The 20839-nt window shown below is 45.3% G+C and overlaps 1 protein-coding gene across 1 annotated transcript in view; it reads left to right on the forward strand.

The window, feature by feature from the left end:
• Positions 1–1200: 1200 nt before the first annotated feature.
• Positions 1201–20839, forward strand: part of LOC142312924 (uncharacterized) — a 79065-nt gene continuing 59426 nt past the window's right edge. Inside the window, 3 exon segments of the mRNA XM_075351912.1 lie at positions 1201–1424; positions 6843–6881; positions 8583–8595. Of these exon segments, the coding sequence (XP_075208027.1) occupies positions 1201–1424; positions 6843–6881; positions 8583–8595 (276 nt within the window).

The raw sequence follows: 20839 nt of genomic DNA on the forward strand, positions 1-20839 counted from the left end.
GCTGAGAAGAATCAAGTTATGTCTTCCCAAGGACAAAGATAAGACTTGCGCCTAGCCAAGGACAATGAAAGTTTTGTTTTTTTGCTGAGAAGTTAAATCCACGCTTATGATGAGAATCGAAACTAATGATTATGCATATCCCATAGCTACGCCCCTATTAGCTTGATAAACCCTGTATGTGTGAAAATAAACTAGTTGTTCCAGAGCGCACACTCTCACTTTATGTGCATATATCAGTCTCTTGTCTGAATCTCATTAAGGCCAGGAGAAGCCGGGGGGGGTGAACTGGACTCCCCCCGCATACGGACATCACTGGCAACAGTTGTGACCCATTGGTCAACCTAACATTTCTGGCGCCCGAGAACAGGGACCCGTATAACCCAGGATCCAGTGGACCATCTTGCCATCCTGAGGACGAGGGGACCAGACGTGGGGACCAAAAACACCCGGCCAGGTAAGAGTTGAACCTTCTTCTGCTCTTTTGCTCCCCATCTCTGTCCTCCTCTTTCCTCACCGCTGCAAGAGGGACACTGTGAGTAAAAACTAGGTAATTGGCGGGTCACTACTGAACTCTGAGAACTCTTGCCAGTAGATGTTTTTTTCTGTGCTTTAGTCTTTGTCGACTGCCATAGATAGTGAGTGTTGCTAAGGGAACAGTGTGTCTGTCTGTGTCTGTCCTGTCTAATGGAAGTGATATTCACCGCCCTAGTGTTAGCTGGAATAGCCCTGTTTGCCATTTTTCTTGGATATAGAGTATATCTCTACAATAAGAAGGGTAACCCAGCGCCATTCTCCATACTCAGCCCCCTCTGAACAAAGTTAGGACCCCACCTTCAGTAGGAATACAGAAAGGAGTCAGCCTCCGGGTAAATCCAGGATAGGTGAGGCTAGTCCAGGGGACGTTCAAGGGTCTAAAAGCTGAAGAAAATAGAAGGATAATGGGTCAAGGAATATCAAAGGACAGAACTGGATGCACCCTGCCGCATCTCATTACGTGCTACCATGGGAAAAGTATAACTAGTCAGTCCAAGGAAGTTTTTAAGACATTTGGATTGAAGGGGAAGGATCAACTGGGCCCCAACAAATGGAACAAGATAATAACTACTAGAGCAGGAGTAATAGTAGATAAATCATGGACTGAAGTAGTCAGAACTCTTTCTGACATGGCAAAGACAGCCCACGATCAAGGTTGGATATACCATGAAGAATCAGAAACATGGGAAGAAACTGAGAAAATGGCTTATAAGGATCTTGAGCCTCCCCCGTACCTGTCGACTACTCATACAACGACCCCACAAACAGCAGGACCCCAGGGATGGACCTGCACCAATTGTGGCCAACAGAACCCGGATTGGAGAGAAACATGCCTGGCTTGTGGAACCCCACATCATAAACAAGCCACAGCACCAGCGCCTCTTTATCCCGTAATAGAAAGAAGAGTCCTCATAGCACCACCTGTTGATCCAGCACAACCAGATGCTCCCAGAGATCCAATTCCCCATGCATAGGCTGTATATGTACCTTGGACTCCTGCCGAACAGATGGCTTTCCTGCAAAATGCCCCTGACCCAACTCGAAACCCCGTTAGTTTTTCGCGTTACTTGGCCCAAATACAGGTCTCTTACCAAAGCACTTGGTTGGACATGGAGGGTTTGTGTAGAGTCAAAATGTCCCCTGAAATGTATGCCAAACTCACTGTCTGACAGGGAATGCTCCGGACGATACCCAGACTGTGGCATCCGGCCCTCCGCATAGCACTCAATCTTTTCTGCGCCCAGGAACAAAGAACTAAGGGCACATTGGGACCAGTACACTAAGGTCCTGTGGAGAATGTCAGTTCTTTTTACTATAGATTGATGCAGTCATTCGCAGATGAAGGGCTGGACTTACAAGCAGGTATGATACGTCGCCTGATGGTAAGATCCTTCATGAATGGCATACATGCACCTCTGGCAGATAGGTCGAAAGCGTGCTGTTCCGAATAGAGAAACATGGAAGACATAGATCTTCTAGTCAACAAAGCAAGTGGTTTAGAAACCGACGCAAAGGATAAAAGGACCAAGAAAGACGTCATAGCGGCAGTAGACGGTCAGGCAGAAGTCACAAGAAGAAAGGGACTGATCTGCTACTATTGTGAGATAAAAGGACACGTGATCAGAGACTGTAGAAAAAAAGAGGGAAACTCAAATCCAACCCGAGAGTCAGGAATAAAAGACTGCCTGACTTGTGGCAGCACGGGATAGGGATGCCAGAGGTCCAGTTATACACGTCCCCCTTCAAATTGGAAACAAGGAAATAAGGGCTCTTTTTGGACTCGGGAGCCTCACACTCCGTACTCCCCAGGGACCTGGTACCTGAAGACTCCATCTCGCCCAAGTCTACTATAGTATCCAGTTTTGATGGACAAGACTGCCACAAGGGATGCAGCATTCCCCTACTCTATATACTCAGGCTATAAGTAGTGTCCTTCAAGGCTGGCAGCCCCCTGACCACTGTGTTCTTCTCCAGAACGTGGATGACCTACTACTTTGCTGTCCAAGCGAAGAATGTAAAAAGGCTTCAATAGGTCTTCTAATCTTCCTAGCGGAATCAGGATGCAAAGCAAATAAGGACAAGTTGCAATTCTGCAAGACAAAGGTCACGTTCCTGGGTCATTGCCTCTCTGCAGGACAAAAACATCTCAGCCCGGACAGACAAGAAGTGATCAGGAAAGCAAGCATCCCTGGGAACCTCAAGCAACTAAAAGGATTTTTAGGACTAATTTCATTCTGCAGACAATGGTTTCCCAAAGCATCATTACTCATGCAGCCATTATATGATTGCACCAAGAATGTTCCATTCTTCCTTACAGAAGAAGCTTGACAAAGCTTCCAAAAGGTCAAGGAACTAGTGATTGATGCTCCGACTTTAGCACTACTAAATTACGATCTCAACTTTTACCTGTTCGTAGCCGAGCTTCAAGGATTTGCCGTAGGAGTACTCACCCAGAAGACAGAAAAACATCATATAATCGGGTACTACTCCTCTCAACTCGACAACGTCACCAGAGCGGCACCAACCTGTGTCCGTGCAATCACAGCAGTTTCAAACATACTGCAGAAAGCATCTGAAATCTCACTCGATTTCCCAACCACCATCCTTACCAGCCATGATATCTATGCTGTTCTAAACCAAGTGCAGCTGAAACACCTCTCCTTGGCAAGACAAGTCAGACTTCAATGTGCGCTATTGCTACCCCCAAACATCTCATTTGCTAGAGTTACAAGTCTAAACCTTGCTGATCTTCTGATTTTCACAAGTTTAGAAGGGGGGACAGAGGAAGAGAGTGACATACGTACCAGCGCACCATTTGACCACGATTGTCAAGAACTCATCCAACATGAGGTGAAGCCCTTGCACAATATTCAAACAACACCACTTACAAATCCAGACTTTGAACTTTTTGTGGATGGTAGCAGATATGCAGACGAAACATGCAAATTCCACACCGAATTTGCGGTAGTAACCCTACATGAAGTCATAACCAGGCAACCACTACCTCCATACATATCTGCCCAAGAAAAAAACAAGAGAAGAAAGGGGTTTCTACTAGTGAAACCAATAAATGGTCAGAAATAATGCACAATCAATCAACCTCTTGAAATACAATGGGATTTTTATTAACAACAATTTTTTATAAGAGGAGAAAGTAAAGGTTGCGGTATTTTCCCGTTTCCACCTGGTTGTTCACCTTATTTATGTAATTTATACAAATGTACTTTCTCCTCTTATAAAAAATTGTTGTTAAAGAACAAAAACAAAACAAGCGGCCTTTCTCCCTTTGAAGGAGATGGAAACAGTGTCAGCGACGGAGGAAGACACGCAGAACCTCTCTGAGACTCAGGAAAACGCCTATGTTGAAGAAAAGGCCGGATGGCGGGCCAAGGGGGCACAAAACATGGAGGGGATTTGGTGCCTAAACGGACTTTCTATCCTGCCACGCAGTTTGTTCCTTGCCATTTTCCAAATACTCCACTACCCTACGCACGGTAGCACAAATTCAATCATGAACCAGATGCAACCTCATTGGGTAGCCCCCGGCTTCAGACAATACGCCTCCCAGAGAATAAAAGCTTGTCACATCTGTCAACAGCATAATCCAGGCCAGCTAACAAAAATCCCACAAAGACACATGCCAAAGACGTTTGCCCCATTCCAAGGAGTACAAATAGACTATATCCAACTGCCAAGACATGGCACCTACGAGTTTGTACTTGTCTGTGTAGACCTCTTCTCAGGATGGCCAGAGGCCTACCCTGCCAGCTCAGCCACGACCAAAATCACAGCAAAAAACAAAAAAAATTGGCCTGTGAGCTGGTACCCCGGTTTGGACTCCCCAAAGTCATAGAGTCAGACCGAGGTACCCATTTTACTGGACAAATTTTCCAGAATACCTGTTCCCTGTTAGGCATTCAGTCAGCCTTACACACACACCTTACCACCCACAGTCATCAGGGAAAGTGGATAGGTTAAATGGAACTCTAAAGCTCAAACTAGCCAAGGCAGTGGAGGAGACTGGTAGACCTTGGACAGAATGTCTCCCCATAGCTTTTTACTCTCTAAGGACCACCCCGCAGGGAAAGCACAGGCTCTCACCTTTTGTAATACTTTTTGGAAGTACACCCAGATTAGGATGCTATTTCCCGCAGGAATTACAACTGCAATGTGATAGCCTAACATCTTATGTTGTCTCCCTGCAGCAGAGACTAACTGAAACCCACCAAAGGGTTTATTCTTCTCTACCTGATCCTGATGCCGTTCCAGGATCCCACTCTCTAAAACCTGGTGACCGGGTCTACATGAAGACGCACGTGAGAAAGACCCTCGAGCCCCGATTCGAAGGACCTTTGACTGTCCATGAAGTATTATCAGGAAGTCTTGAGGTCACAGACTGCTGGATATGTACACACGCGCCTGTGACAGCCTTCTCCATGCCTTACTTAGCTATACCAGTCCCAATAAACAAGGTGTTCCAATGGGGAGGCTGTTACAATAGACTATCAGTGAATGACACAAAGTACCAAAAATTGTGGAACACTAGTGTATCCATACCAATAGTAGGCTGGGTAGATTTCCCCTGGTGGCAAGGCAACCTTACTACTGGGTTTCCCGGAACCCAGCAATATTTAGTCTTTAAGGGAAATAGCTGGGTACCCCGTAATTTCACAAAAACACCTATTATGGGCAATATTCCAATGGAGGGAATTAAAATAAGTTTTGGGCGAACCTCTGACAATACAGATGCATTTAAACCCTTGCTGTTAGAGAGACATCTGCATGGCCACAGGTAGACATACAATTCATTGTTTCCAGAAGGCACAAATGATACTTATTATTCCAAACCCGGAAATATATGGTGCAATGATTCGGACCCATATGTGCCTGGCCGAGAAACCTGTGGTGAGCAGTTCGCAGGATATTGTAGTCCCCTAGGCCAACTTTCCGGATGGTGTATGCTGAAAAACGTATCAGCCTTTATAGATATAGTACATAGACTTATACTACAACATTCTGCCATCTGGGATCTCCCGCCGCAAACCTACTGGATTTGTGGCTACACCTACAAATGGCTACCAGTGGGAGTAAATGGCACTTGCACCCTAGCCCGTTTGACGCCTGCCACCTTCATTATCAATACTACTGATATACCGGCAGGAAAAATGCCTCTCCACCTACTGGTAAAGAGAGCGGCAGATAACAAAGACATGCCTAGTGGCCGACCCCATGTAGTTCAAATGAGCCACGTCAACAAATTTTTCAGCACCCCTTTTCCTCTATCCTATGCTAATGCAGATTGTGATAACACGCTCCGGGATCGCCTTTGCTGGGTTCAAAGGGCACGTATTCACCTCAGGCAGACAGCCGAATTCAAGGTATAACTGACGCTTGGTCAGGTTTATTGCAGTGAAGCATAAACAAAAGAAAAAACACCAACAAAATAAATCCTTGCCTGTCCGGTGCTAACTATATACGGTGATATCCTGACTACAAACTGGAGGGCTTCACCCTTCCAGCTAAACCATACAGACATCAAGCACTGCTCCAACTTACAAGTGTCTCCTACACAGACAGGCTTACTGTGTTGCCCAGATGGAGACCCTCCCCCAACTTCCCAGATTCCTTTTACCTCTGTCCTTCACATCCCATTAATCCATTAGTAGCCAGGTGATCCTGACTAGGCTAAGTCACATAGGACCGATACCGGGGTGAGATATACCTGACCTCATCCACTAATCCCACATGAGTCTCACAAGATGTATAATAAGTTGGTGGAAAGCACCGACTATCTTGATGATCAAATTTTCGAGGTTCTCCAAGCAGTAAATACTACCATTGCCATACAGAGACAATTAATCATTAATCATTAATCATAACCATAACCAACCAACATACTTTGGTACTGGATTACCTCACAGCGGCCCAAGCGGGGATGTGCCAGATAATAGGTCCCAGCTGTTGTCACTACATAGATCCAAAGGGAACCCTAAAAGTGCAAGCCAGTCTAACTGAGATACAAAAGCTGAGGAAAAAACATGATGAGGAGGTACTCAGGAGCTCGGATGCATGGTGGAGCAATACATTTTCAATGCTCAACCCTGCAAACTGGTTTAAGGGAATAGGAGGATGGTTAATGGGGATACTGCAATCAGTATTCCAAGTGTTACTCTGTCTGTTAGTTGCCTATGTAGTGTTTAAACTGCTAATGGCTTTATTTTCCTGCTGCTTGAAGAAATGCAAATACAGTGATTATTCAGCACCAATATGACATTTCTAACATATACTTTTCTTCTGCTCTTTCCTAGGATCACCTTAGCGTATTATGATGTGACTCTTGTCGGGAGGTATGCAGGCTCAGTACCCGGAGGACGGATGTGGATTTGCAGACTTCACATCCCCAGGCAACCCGCGGCTTGGACAGCATCTGGTGACCAGCCTGCTATTCCAGCTTCTCAATAGGACCCAGTCCCATCACGCACGGCAAAGGCGGGATTGTGAGGAAAGAGTTAACTTTAGTTAGATAGAAAATCACAGAAATTCATGCTGCTTGCAAAATGAACACAAACAGACCCAGCTACGTTTCAGATGCTGAGAAGAATCAAGTTATGTCTTCCCAAGGACAGAGATAAGACTTGCGCCTAGCCAAGAACAATGAAAGTTTTGTTTTTTGCTGAGAACTTAAATCCACGCTTATGACGAGAATCAAAACTAATGATTATGCATACGACATAGCTACGCCCCTATTAGCTTGATAAACCCTGTATGTGTGAAAATAAACTAGTTGTTCCAGAGCGCACACTCTCGCTTTATGTGCAGATATCAGTCTCTTGTCTTAATCTCATTAAGGCCGGGAGAAGCCGGGGGGGGTGACCGAGACCCCCTCCGCATTCGGACATCACTGGCAACAGTTGTGACCCATTGGTCAACCTATCAACCAAAAAGCTCTATCTTGGTCTCATCTGTCCACAAGATGCTTTCCCAGAAGGATTTTGGTTTATGTAAATTTTGTCAGTCTAGCTTTTCATGTCTCTGTGTGCATGTCATTTAATTCAAATGTAGACCGATAGTTCAAGCTGACACTGATGCACCCTGAGCTTACAGGATAGCTTGAATTTCTGTGGAACGTCATTGGTGCTGCTTATCTACTATCTGGACTATTCTGTGTTTTAAACTTTCATCAATTTTCTCTGTCATCTACGTCCAATGAAATTAGCTACAGTGCCATGGGTTGTAAACTTCATGGGTATGTTGCACACTGGACAAAGGCAACATCAAAATCTCTAGTGATGAACTTGAAACCTTGAGATTGTTGATATTTTTCAACAACTATGGTTGTCAAGTCCTCAGACAGTTCTCTTCCCATCTTTCAGTTCTCTATACTTAGGCGGGCTTTGCACGTTGCGACATCGCAAGCCGATGCTGCGATGTCGCACGCGATAGTCCCCACCCCCATCGCAGGTATGATATCTTGTGATAGCTGGCGTAGCGAAAATTAGCGCGACGCCAGCTTCACATGCACTCACCTGTCCTGTGACCGTCGCTCTGGCCGGCGACCCGCCTCCTTCCTAAGGAGGCGGGTCGTGCGGCTTCATAGTGACGTCACACGGCAGGCGACCCATAGCGGCGGAGGGACGGAGATGAGCAGGATGTAAACATCCCGCCCACTGCCTTCCTTCCGTAGAGCCGCCGGCGGCAGGTAAGGTGAAGTTCCTCGCTCCTGCGGCGTAACACACAGCGATGTGTGCTGCCGCAGGAATGAGGAACAGCACCTGTCGCGGCAGCATAATTATGGAAAAGTCGGAGCCTGCAACGATGATACGATAACGACGCTTTTGCGCTCATTAATCGTATCATCTAGAATTTACACACAACGATGTCGAAAGTGACGCCGGATGTGCGTCACTTTCGATTTGACCCCACCGACATCGCACGTGCGATGTTGCAACGTGCAAAGCCGCCCTTAGTGTAGCACACAGAGACTGAGTCAATGTCTCCCTTTTTATCTGGTTTTGGTTTATCTGTGATTTTCATATTGCCCACTTCAGTTGCTTAGCACAGGTGAGTTTGAAAGAGCATCACATGGTTGAAAAAAGGAAGGTTGTTTACCTTCAATTCTGTAAAGCTGCCAACCATTTTGCCCTGCCCTTTTGGAGGGTTTGTGTGAAATTGTGTCCAATTAGCTTTTTTTTTCGATGGTTTTTTTTTTTGTTTATTTTTTTTTGTGTTGTTCCAATACATATAAAAGTAAATAAACATGTGTATGCATAAACGTGTAATTGCAATAATTTTCTGGTAAACATACTTAATTTTCCGGAACAATTTCATGGGTGCTAACATTTTCGGCTATGACTGTATATGTGTCTGTATGTATGTATGTATTATGCCCTATCTATACATATATATCTAAGTATATATACATATATATGCAGTACGTGTCTGTGTATGTACATTCTCTGGCTATACATATTTCGTATACGTATGTATACGTTCTGTGTATACATGTCTGCATGTATATTATGTGCTTTGTGGATTCATGTCTGTATTTATGAATATGCTGTTTATACATGTTTGTACGTATGTGCTCTGTGTATGCATGTTTGTATGTATGCATACAAATACGCATACACAGAGCACAAACATACAGACATGTATACACAGACCACATACGTATAGACATGTATACATAGCACATTCATAAATAGACATCTATACGCAAAGCACATAATATACATGCAGACATGTATACATAGAGCATATACAGTAGATACACATTACTGTATGTATATGCTTTGTGTATACATATGCATGTGCTCTATGTATACGTGTGTATGTGTGCTCAGTGTAAACCTGTCTGTATGTTTGTGCTCTGTTTCTGTATGTGCTCTGTGTATACATACAGTCATATGAACAAGTGTGGGCACCCTATTAATGATAATCTTTTTTCTTTATAACAATTTGGGTTTTTGCAACCAACAGCTATTTCAGTTTCATACATATATCTAATAACTGATGGACTGAGTAATATTTCTGGATTGAAATGAGGTTTATTGTACTAACAGAAAATGTGCAATCCGCATTTAAACAAAATTTGACCGGTGCAAAAGTATGGGCACCTTTATCAATTTCTTGATTTGAATACTCCTAACTACCTTTTACTGACTTACTAAAGCACTACATTGGTTTTGTAACCTCATTGAGCTTTGAACTTCATAGGCAGGTGTATCCAATCATCAGAAAAGGTATTTAAGGTGGCCACTTGCAAGTTGTTCTCCTATTTGAATCTCCTATGAAGAGTGGCATCATGGGCTCCTCAAAACAACTCTCAAATGATCTGAAAACAAAGATTATTCAACATAGTTGTTCAGGGGAAGGATACAAAAAGTTGTCTCAGAGATTTAAGCTGTCAGTTTCAACTGTGAGGAACATAGTAAGGAAATGGAAGAACACAGGTACAGTTCTTGTTAAGCCCAGAGGTGGCAGGCCAAAAAAATATCAGAAAGGCAGAGAAGAATGGTGAGAACAGTCAAGGACAATCCACAGACCACCTCCAAAGACCTGCAGCTTCATCTTGCTGCAGATGGTGTCAATGTGCATCGGTTAACAATACAGCACACGTTGTACAAGGAGAAGCTGTGTGGGAGAGTGATGCGAAAGAAGCCGTTTCTGCAAGCACGCCACAAACAGAGTCGCCTGAGGTATGCAAAAGCACATTTGGACAAGCCAGTTACATTTTGGAAGAAGGTCCTGTGGACTGATGAAACAAAGATTGAGTTGTTTGGTCATACAAAAAGGCGTTATGCATGGAGGCAAAAAAACACGGCATTCCAAGAAAAGCACTTGCTACCCACAGTAAAATTTGGTGGAGTTTCCATCATGCTTTGGGGCTGTGTGGCCAATGCCGGCAATGGGAATTTTGTTAAAGTTGAGGGTCGCATCGATTCAACTCAGTATCAGCAGATTCTTGACAATAATGTGCAAAAATCAGTGACGAAGTTGAAGTTACACAGGGGTTGGATATTTCAGCAAGACAATGATCCAAAACACCGCTCCAAATATATTCAGGCATTCATGCAGAGAAACAATTACAATGTTCTGGAATGGCCATCCCAGTCCCCAGACCTGAATATCATTGAAAATCTGTGGGATGATTTGAAGCGTGCTGTCCATGCTCGGCGACCATCAAACTTAACTGAACTGGAATTGTTTTGTAAACAGGAATGGTCAAATATACCTTAATCCAGGATCCAGGAACTCATTAAAAGCTACAGGAAGCGACTAGAGGCTGTTATTTTTGCAAAAGAAGGATCTCCAAAATATTAATGTCACTTTTATGTTGAGATGCCCATACTTTTGCACCGGTCAAATTTTGTTTAAATGCGGATTGCACATTTTCTGTTAGTACAATAAACCTCATTTCAATCCAGAAATATTACTCAGTCCATCAGTTATTAGATATATGAAACTGAAATAGCTGTTGCAAAAACCCAAATTGTTATAAAGAAAAAAGTTTAACATTAATAGGGGTGCCCAAACTTTTTCATATGACTGTATGTCTGTTTGTATGTGCTCTGTGTATGCATATACATATTTGTAAATATGTGCTTTTTTTATACACGTCTGTATGTGCTCTGTATACAGGTTTGTATGTGCTTAGTGTATGTGTAACGCCCTGGCCTATCAGGTCGTCACAGGGTATTGTGCAATCTGCCCTTATGTGCAATATCCACCTCCTCCTTGGTTAAGGGTTCCTAACCTCTGGTGTTGCCAAGAACAAGCTAATCAAAATCCTAGGAACACTCTGCAACACACGCAACAGACACACCAGTGGACGGCCTGAGTGGAATAGGGTCTCCCACTTGGGGGGTTAGTAAGGGGAGGTCAGGAGTGTTAGGAGTAGGCCAGTGTAGTGTTGGAGGTGAAAGAGAGAGGAGGTCAGGAGCTGGGCTCCTTGGAACTACTAGGTGGCAGACGTTGGTCTGTGCTTGGTAGGTGCTGGACCCTGGTCGCAGGGGATCATGACAAGGGGCATGGACTGTCGAGGTGGACAGCCGGCGGCCTCGTGCCATCATCGGGCAGGGGCCAGGGCACGATGGGGTACGTGGACCCTAGATTGGGAAGTAGCTTCAGGCATCCTGACAATTTACCCGACGAGGACGGAGCCTTCAAGATCCGTTCTCCACCCGTTCCAAAATCGGGGTACTAGTGCAACGAGAGGGATAGGACTTTCCACACATACAGTCCAGAAAATCCCAAGTGTAAACCCTGAGAACAAGCTCACCCAGTTAGCCATACTGGGGAGCGGGACCCGATTAGTTTCACACTAAAGGGACCAACTAGAAGACAAGGTGCCAAGGCAAAGGTCACAGACTAACAGGCAACACCAATGGGCACGGGATCAAAGCGTGCTCCCTCCCAGCGGCAGCGGTGTCCAGAACTTTGGTTTACCACAGTTGTCGGTGTCAGCGTTATTGGACTAAGTGAGTACACTAGTGACCCTTATCGTCCCAACGGCACACCCACGTCACCTTCACCGAGTCTCGGGGCATCCCCCTACCCGTGGAGGGGTTAAACACCTTGCTCCCCACACCATCGCCACCGGGTACTCCCAATTGCAGCGGCGCACCACAGATGGCGTCACAAACTTTCCACACCATCCCCTGTAAATACACCCCCTTATTCGAGTGGCCGAGCGACCCCCGGGTCCGGAGTCCCCTCGGGCCACCGCGGATCCGGATCCGACCAGCCTGGCTGCTGGCATGGGGGCAGTACATATGCATGAGTCTATATATATGTGCTCTGGGTATACATATGTCTATGCATATGCTCTGTGTATACATATATATATATATTTGTATGTATGTGATCTGTTTATACATATGTTTGTGCTCTGTGTGTACATGTGTCCGTATCTGCTCTGAGTATAAATGTCTGTATGTGCTGTGTGTATACATGAGTGTTTCTATGTAGTCTGTGTATTCATGTATGCATGTCTGCCCGTACAGGATGTGCTCTGAGTATACATATGTCTATGCATATGCTCTGTGTATACATATATATATATATATATATATATATATATTTGTATGTATGTGATCTGTTTATACATATGTTTGTGCTCTGTGTGTACATGTGTCTGTATCTGCTCTGAGTATAAATGTCTGTATGTGCTGTGTGTATACATGAGTGTTTCTATGTAGTCTGTGTATTCATGTATGCATGTCTGCCCGTACAGTATGTGCTCTGAGTATACATATGTATGTGCTGTTATACATAAATGTGTGTATGTACAGTGCTGCTCACCATTATTGGCACCCCTTAATTTTTTTCATACACTACAATATCTTCAGAAATAAATGGATATGGACCAAAGTTACATCCTCAGGATATTTTAATGAGTGGTCCGCAGTAATACAACAATAATGCATTGTTTGTCAACTTACATGTGGCAATTTCAAAGAAGAAACAGAATAAAAAGCATGTGCAGCAATAAAGGCACCCCTAATTAATACTTGGTAGCACACCCTTTGGCATTGATGACGGCCTCCAAATGTTTCTTGTAGCCATCTATAGGTTTATTGCACTTCTCAGCTAGTATCTTCTCCCATTCTTCCTTTGCAGTTTGTTCAGGCTCTTGAATGTTTGCAGGGTTCTTTTCCCCAATGGCACATTTCAGCTCACCCCAAATATTTTCTTTGGAATTGAGGTCAGGACTCATTGCTGTCCATTTTAAAACTGTCCATTTTTTCACCATTCCTGTGTACTTTTTGATGCGTGTTTTGGGTCATTGTCTTGCTTGAGGACCCATGATCTTCGACTCAAACCAAGTTTTCTTACACTGGGTAGCACATTTCGCTCTAAAATCTCTTGATAATTCTCTGACTTCATGATTTCAGTGATACAGTCAAGGCCTCCAATACCAGACACAGCAAAGCAACCCCACAGCATTATGGATCCTCCACCATGCTTAACTGTTGGTTGGGTGTTCTTTTCCTTATAAGTTTAATTGCGCCGTCTGTAAACAAACTGTCAAAAAGGTCTATTTTTGTTTCATGTGTACACAGAACATTTTACCAGAAGGATTGTGGTTTATCAAGGTACTCTTTGACAGAGATCAGTCGTTCCTTTTTATGTCTTTTCTTCAGAAACAGTTTCTTCCTTAGCCTTTGCCCATATAGCTCTGCTTGGTTTAGGGTGCTGTGTATGGTACTTGTTGAAACCATCCCCTCAGACTGTTCCAGGTTGGCCTACAAGTTTTTGAATGTTTGACGTGGTGTTTTTTACACCATTCGCACCAACCTTCGAAGACATCTCTTGTCAATTTTCCTCATTTTCCCACATCCAGGAAGGCTCTTGACGGTTCCATGCTTAGCAAACTTCTTAATAACATTGCGCACTGTTAAAACTGGGATACCAAGAGCTTTGGAGATGGCCTTATACCCTTTGGAAGTCTTGTGTTTGCTAATAATGTCAGTTCTGATATTCTCAGACACCTCATTTTATCTTCACCATTGTGACAAAGGAACAGGGCCTACCATGTGGCTTTTAAAAACTTTGAAGTCATAATTCATTGGCTAATTCATGTCACATAGGCACTGACAATTTATCACAGGTGATTCACTTGTGATTTACCACAAGCGAGTCAAAATGTGTTTCCATACTAATTTAATGTAAAGGGCCAATATCAGTGTCACGGCAGCCTATTATTATTTTGATATATTCAGGACAAGTGATGAAGAATAAAATGTAGAAAATTCACTTAAACTGCAGTAACAGTTGGGTATCAGATCAATGAGACAGCATGGAGAGGAACACAAGATTCATCAGATGTGCTGTCTGCAGTGAGGAAAGGAAAATGAAAATGACTGAGAAAACAGTCGCAGCATGCTGCGAGTACAATGCGAGCTTGTTTCACTCACACCCATTCAAGTCTATGGAGCGAGAGAAACATCGCATTGCTCTCGCGTTACATTGGTGTAACGCGAGAGCAGTGCAAGTCTCGCAGCAGCCAGCAATGGAGGAGATGGGGAGATAAATCCCTCCCTCTCCTATGCAGCGCTGACCCTCCCCTCCTCAGTGCCGGCCCTCCCCTCCGCAACTGTGTTCTGATCACACGATCAGACCACAGTCGCATGACACTCAGCTCCCATTGTGCTACGAGCGAGAGCTGGGTGTCATGCGAGGACACGCTGTAATCCCCGTGTGGCCTCAGCCTAAAGCTGAATTCAGTCATCTGTGACACACAGTCGAAGTGCTCATTATCACATCCACACTGCCTTCTGGTCTCTTGACCCAAAAAGAACAACCTAAATAACATATATGAGGCGACTGAGTTTAGGTCAGGAGACCTACATCTGTTCTGGACACCACGGTCCAATCTGTGTAGTGTATCATGAACGCCTTATTTTGTACTTACATTATTTTGAATTTTCATACTGTACTTGTATGGCACAATGATTTTGCCAGCTTCATCATCGGTAGATGTCAGTTGTATATTATAGCAGACACCATTCTGTGATTGGCACTAGTACTGATCATGGCCATTTAATCACTTAGATTCCATTATCAAAGCAAACAGCAGCAACTAGTTGGTTATTTGGGGGAGGCAGCACCCTCTTAAACCCAATTGGCACCACCACATGATTGTGCAGTGTCAAAACTTGTCATGTTCCTCCCACACCAAGTAATAGCCTTGGGGCCACCCAACAGGTCCTGTCATAAGCAGGGTCTAACATGACTCCTGTCAGTGTAAAATTGAATGGTCTAGAAATCTTAAACCAATGTAGGAATGCTCGGACCTGTGGTGGTGCACCATCACATCATGGGTGTCAGGGCCGAGCATTCCTACATGAACAGTGTCCTGGAAAGTGGATTGATCATCATGGGCCAGTTGAATGGTCATCAAGGTCTCCCAATCTGACCCCCTTCGGCTTTTATCCTTGGGATCATCTGAAGGCAATTGTCTATGCTGTGAAGATACAGGATGTGCAGCATCTGAAACAACAGATACTGGAAGCCTGGGCTAGCATTTCTTCTGCGGTGTTGCTATCAGTGTGTCAAGAGTGGGAGAAGAGGGTTGCATTGACAAGCCAACACAATGGGCAGCACTTGGAACACATTTTATAAGTGGTCATACATTTGTAAATAACTAATGAACAAATAAAGTTATGTTAAAACTAAGCACACCATTGTTTTCTTGTGAAATTCTCAATAAGTTTGATGTGTTACATGACCCTCCACTGGAAAAAACAAAGTTGGATTCAAAATGGCCAAGTTCAAAATGGCAGCCATGGTCACCACCCATCTTGAAAAGTTTCCCCCTCCCATATACTAATGAGCCACAAATAGGAAGTTGATATCACCAACCATTCCCATTTTATTTAGGTGTATCCATATAAATAGTCCACCCTGCACAATTATCATAAACAAAACACAGCACAGACAGGTACAGAAAAAAAGAGGACCCTGCCCGCGAGAGCTCACAGTCTATGAGGGATGGGCGAGGATACAGTAGATGAGGGTAGAGATGGTCATGCGGTGCTATAGAGGACTGAGGGTTACTACAGGTTGTAGGCCTGTTGGAAGAGGTGGGTCTTCAGGTTCCCTTTGAAGCTTGTCAAGCTAGGCGAGAGTCTGACATGTTGTAGCAGAGCATTCCATAGTATGGGGGATGCACAGCAGAAAGCTTGGATGCGATTGTGGGAAGAGGAGATGAGAGGGCAGTAGAGAAGGCGATCTTGTTAGGATTGGAGGTTACGTGCAGGTAAGTACTGGGAGACTAGGTCACAGATGTATGGAGGAGACAGGTTGTGGATGGCTTTGTATGTCATGGTTATGGTTTTGAACTGGAGTCGTTGGGCAATGGGAAGCCAGTGAAGGAATTGGCAGAGAGGAGAGGTCGGGGAGTAGTGGGTGGACAGGTGGATTAGTCGGGCAGCATAGTGTAGAATAGATTATAGGGGTGCAAGACTGTTAGATGAGAGGCCACAGAGCAGGGGGTTGCAATAGTCCAGGAGGGTGATAATAAGGGTATGCACTAGGGGTTTTGCAGCTTGTTGGGAAAGGAATGTACAAATCCAGGAAATATTTTTGAGTTGGAGGCGGCAGGAGGTAAAGAGGGCTTGGATGTGTGGCTTGAAGGATAGACCAGAGTCTAGAATTACCCCCAGGCTGCGAGCACGTAGGACTGGGGAAAGTGAGCAGCCATTCACTTTGATGGATAGGTCAGTTGAGGAGGTTAAGTGAGGAGGAAAGATAATGAATCCTGTTTTGTCCATGTTCAGTTTTAAAAATTGAGCAGAGAAAAAGGATGAAATAGCAGAAAGACATTGTGGGATTTTGGTTAGTAAGGAGGTGAGGTCTGGTCCAGAGAGGTAGATATGCGTATCATTAGCGTAGAGGTGATACTGAAAGCCGTGGGACTACCGAAGGTGTAGATGGAGAACAGCAGTGGTCCAAGTACTGAACCATGGGGGACACCGACAGATAGGGGGTGAGATGAGGAAGTGATGTGAGAGTGGGAGACGCTAAAAGTTCTGTCGGTTAGGTATGAGGAAATCCAAGATAGGGCCAAGTCTGTGATGCCCAGAGATGAGAGAATCTGTAGTGGGAGGGAATGGTCCACTGTGTTGACGGCAGAGGACAGGTCCAGGAGGAAGAATACAGAGTAGTGTTGCTTGGCTTTGGTGGTTAGTAGGTCATTGGAGACTTTAGTTTGGGCAGTTTCAGTGGAATGATGCAGTCAGAAGCCAGATTGTTGCCAGTCAAAGAGGGAGCTGGAGCAGAGGTGTGAGGACAGTTCAAGATGGACATGTTGTTTCAGTAGGTTTTGAGGCATTGGGGAGAAGGGATATGGGGCGATAGATTGAGTATGGGTGTGATGGAGGCAGGTTTAAAGCATAAAGGGAATACACCAGTTGTTATTCATTGGTTGAATAGCTGGTTTAGGGTTGGGGTGAAGACTGGTGAGATTGGGGATGAGGTGGGATAGGAGCGAGTCAATTGGACAAGTGGTGAGATGTGATCTTGAGAGTAGAGAGTAAAGATGACCTGTCATGGTGGAGAAACTGGATTTGGAGGAAGAGGGCTGAGTAGTTATGAGGATGGGCTTTGAGGATTGTGGGCCAAAGCTTCCTCTGATGTTGTCAATCTTCCACTTGACTAAAGAGGCAAAGTCTTCAGCTGAGATGAGGGAGGTACCACTGGGGGACGGAGGAGAGAGTTGAAAGCGTTGAATAGCTGTTTTGGGTTGTGCGACAGGGAGGATATGAGGGATGAGAAGAAGGGTTTTTTTGCAGCAATGAGTGCAGATTTGAAAGTAGTTAGGGACTGTTTGTATGTGATGAAGTGCTCGGCGGAATGGGATCTCTTCCATCTCCGCTCAGGAATCCTGGAAGCCCGTCTCAGTTCTTTAGTCTGGTTCATGTGCCAAGGTTGCCTGTTGATTGTGCAAGTTTTGGTAAGCATGAGGGTGACGACCGATTTGAGAGCTGCAGAGATTGTGGTGTTATATAAGGTGGCAGCAGCATCTGCATCGTGTAAAGAAGCAATGTCTGCAAGAGGGAGAAGGGACTGAGAAAGTGAGTATAAATCAAGGTGTTTGAGATCTCTATGACGGTATGAAAGTTTGTGGAGGGGGGTTGTGTACTTGGAGAAGATAGGGAAGAGAATGTGAGTAGGTTGTGGTCAGACAGTGCGAGTTTGAGAGGTTAGATAGGGAACAGAGATGAGTGAAGATGATGTCCAGCATGTGGCCATCTTTATGAGTAGCTGCACAGGACCATTGAGTCAGACCAAAAGAGGACGTGAGTATTAGAAGTTTAGAGACAGATGAGTGGGAAATGTCAATGGGGATTTTAAAGTCATCCATGATGATGGTTGGATGTCAATGGAAAGGAAATGAAGTAGCCAGGTGGGTAAGTGGTCAAGAAAGGTGGTGGCCGGCCCTTGGGGGCGGTAAATGACAGACAGTTAGAAGTTGGAGGGGGAATAGATGCGGACGGAGTGCACTTCTAAAGAGGGAAGAGTAAAGGAGGGTGGCAGTGGAAATGGGGTTAAGGAGCATTTATCTGACAGGAGAAAACCAACTCCTCCACAATGCTTGTTACTCGGGTGGGGTGTGTAAGAGACATAGAAACCACTATAAAAAAAACTGCAGGTTGACAGGCTGTGTGAGAGGCGGTGGGCCAGGTTTCAGTGATGCCGAGGAAGGAGAGTTTGTTAGTGATGATGGATGTAGGACAGTTTATTACAGACAGAGAGAGCGTTCCATAGGCTGCTGTTAGAGGGACTGGTGGAGTGGGGGCTGGGTGAATGGGTATATGGTTAGAAGGGTTGTGAAAATTTGTCATATATCGTGGATGGGGGTTAGAAGTGACTGTGGGGAGTGAGGAGGGCCACGATTTAGGGAGATATCACCAGCAATAAGAAGGAGCAGAGAGAGTGTCAGTAGCTAGTAGTGATGTGTAGGTTGCGAACGATCTGACACAAAGATCCTGCTCCCTGCAGTGACCGACAGGAGCTGGATCACCAGTGTGAGCCACTAAAATCTCTAAACGGCTCTTTTTGCCGCCAAAACCCCGCCCACCCGTGGCTAAACGCCGCCTACTCAACAATCTAATTGGTCGCTTGTAAGTGGGCGGGGTTTAGCCACGGGTGGGCGGGGTTTTGGCGGCATTACTATAATCTTAAATGTGTGTTCCCCTGGGGTGAACACATATTTAATAAGGAGCCGAGAATGATCTGAAAGATCCGACTCTTTTTGGTGAGTGGAGCCATGGGAACCGGATCACCAAAAAGAGCCGGACTGCCCATCACTAGTAGCTAGAAGCAGGAGAGGCCATCAGGTGGCCACGTGTGTCTGGAGACACAGGGTGTCATATGGAGGAACAGATCTGAGGAGAAGGTGAGATGGAGGGAGAGATGACCAGTTCATAACTGGGTGTTGGGATCAGGGTGGAAAGTAGAAAGTGAACTATTATAGGGGTGAATGTGAAAAGAAACAGAAACATTGTTTATAGGGTCTATGTATCCAGTTACCTTCAGGTCCCTTCCAGTGCAATTCTGGTCTAATTCATTATTATACACTTATAGATGCACACTTAGTGAGGCACATGCCGACAGAACGACCAGATAATGAGAAAATGTATCCAATTATTTCTCTCATATGGCGAATAAAGTAAAAACTAAATATAACACGCGCGGTTCTGCTCTGCAGTTGTCAGACTCACGCGACTCCGCTCCGAACACCCAATACACTTGTGGCTCCGTTCTGTACACACACGACTTTACTCTGTACACCTCGTACACACACGGCTCCGCTCCGTACACCTCGTACACACACGGCTCTGCTCCGTTCTGTACACACACGACTTTACTCTGTACACCTCGTACACACACTGCTCTGCTCCGTACACCTCGTACACACACTGCTCTGCTCCGTACACGTCGTACACACTCGGCTCTGCTCCGTACACCTCGTACACACACGACTTTACTCTGTACAGCTCGTACACACACTGCTCTGCTCCGTACACGTCGTACACACTCGGCTCCGCTCCGCACACCTCGCACACACACGGCTCTGCTCCGTACACCTCGTACACACACGACTTTACTCTGTACAGCTCGTACACACACTGCTCTGCTCCGTACACGTCGTACACACACGGCTCCGCTCCGCACACCTCATACACACACGGCTCTGCTCTGTACACATTGTATACACACGGCTCCGCTCCCCACACCTCGTACACACACGGTTCTGCTTCGTACACCTCGTACACACACGGCTCCGCTCCGTACACCTCGTACACACACGACTCTGCTACATCCACACTGTAAACCCCTCCTGACCCCACACACAGAAACTTCCCCTCACCCAGCACCATGACAACCAGCACAGCATACAGTCCTGCATACACTGAGGAGCTGATCATGTGACCCCTGACTCCTCCCCTCCATGTGACATCATCACAGGTCCTGTAGGCACAGAGCAAGCTATGGTTGAGCATAGAATGTATGGGCTTCTCCCTGGTTAGTAGGCGTGGCTGACTTGATTGGGGGCGTGGTGATGTCTCTTCCTGTCCTCTATAATCATGCAGGCTCCGCCCCCTGCCCCCCCCACCCCATCTGGAGCTCTTACCCCCTGCTTTCATTATAATCAACCCTATGCCCATGTGGATTTAAAATAAATAACGTATATTCCGGCTGCATTTTGAACACGCCCCCTATCATGTGACAGATTACATCATACCTGAAAGGAGCCCATACATTCTAGCATCTACCAATCAACCATATCTCTAGT

Source organism: Anomaloglossus baeobatrachus, chromosome 5 (assembly GCF_048569485.1).
Source record: "Anomaloglossus baeobatrachus isolate aAnoBae1 chromosome 5, aAnoBae1.hap1, whole genome shotgun sequence".
NCBI lineage: Eukaryota > Metazoa > Chordata > Amphibia > Anura > Aromobatidae > Anomaloglossus > Anomaloglossus baeobatrachus.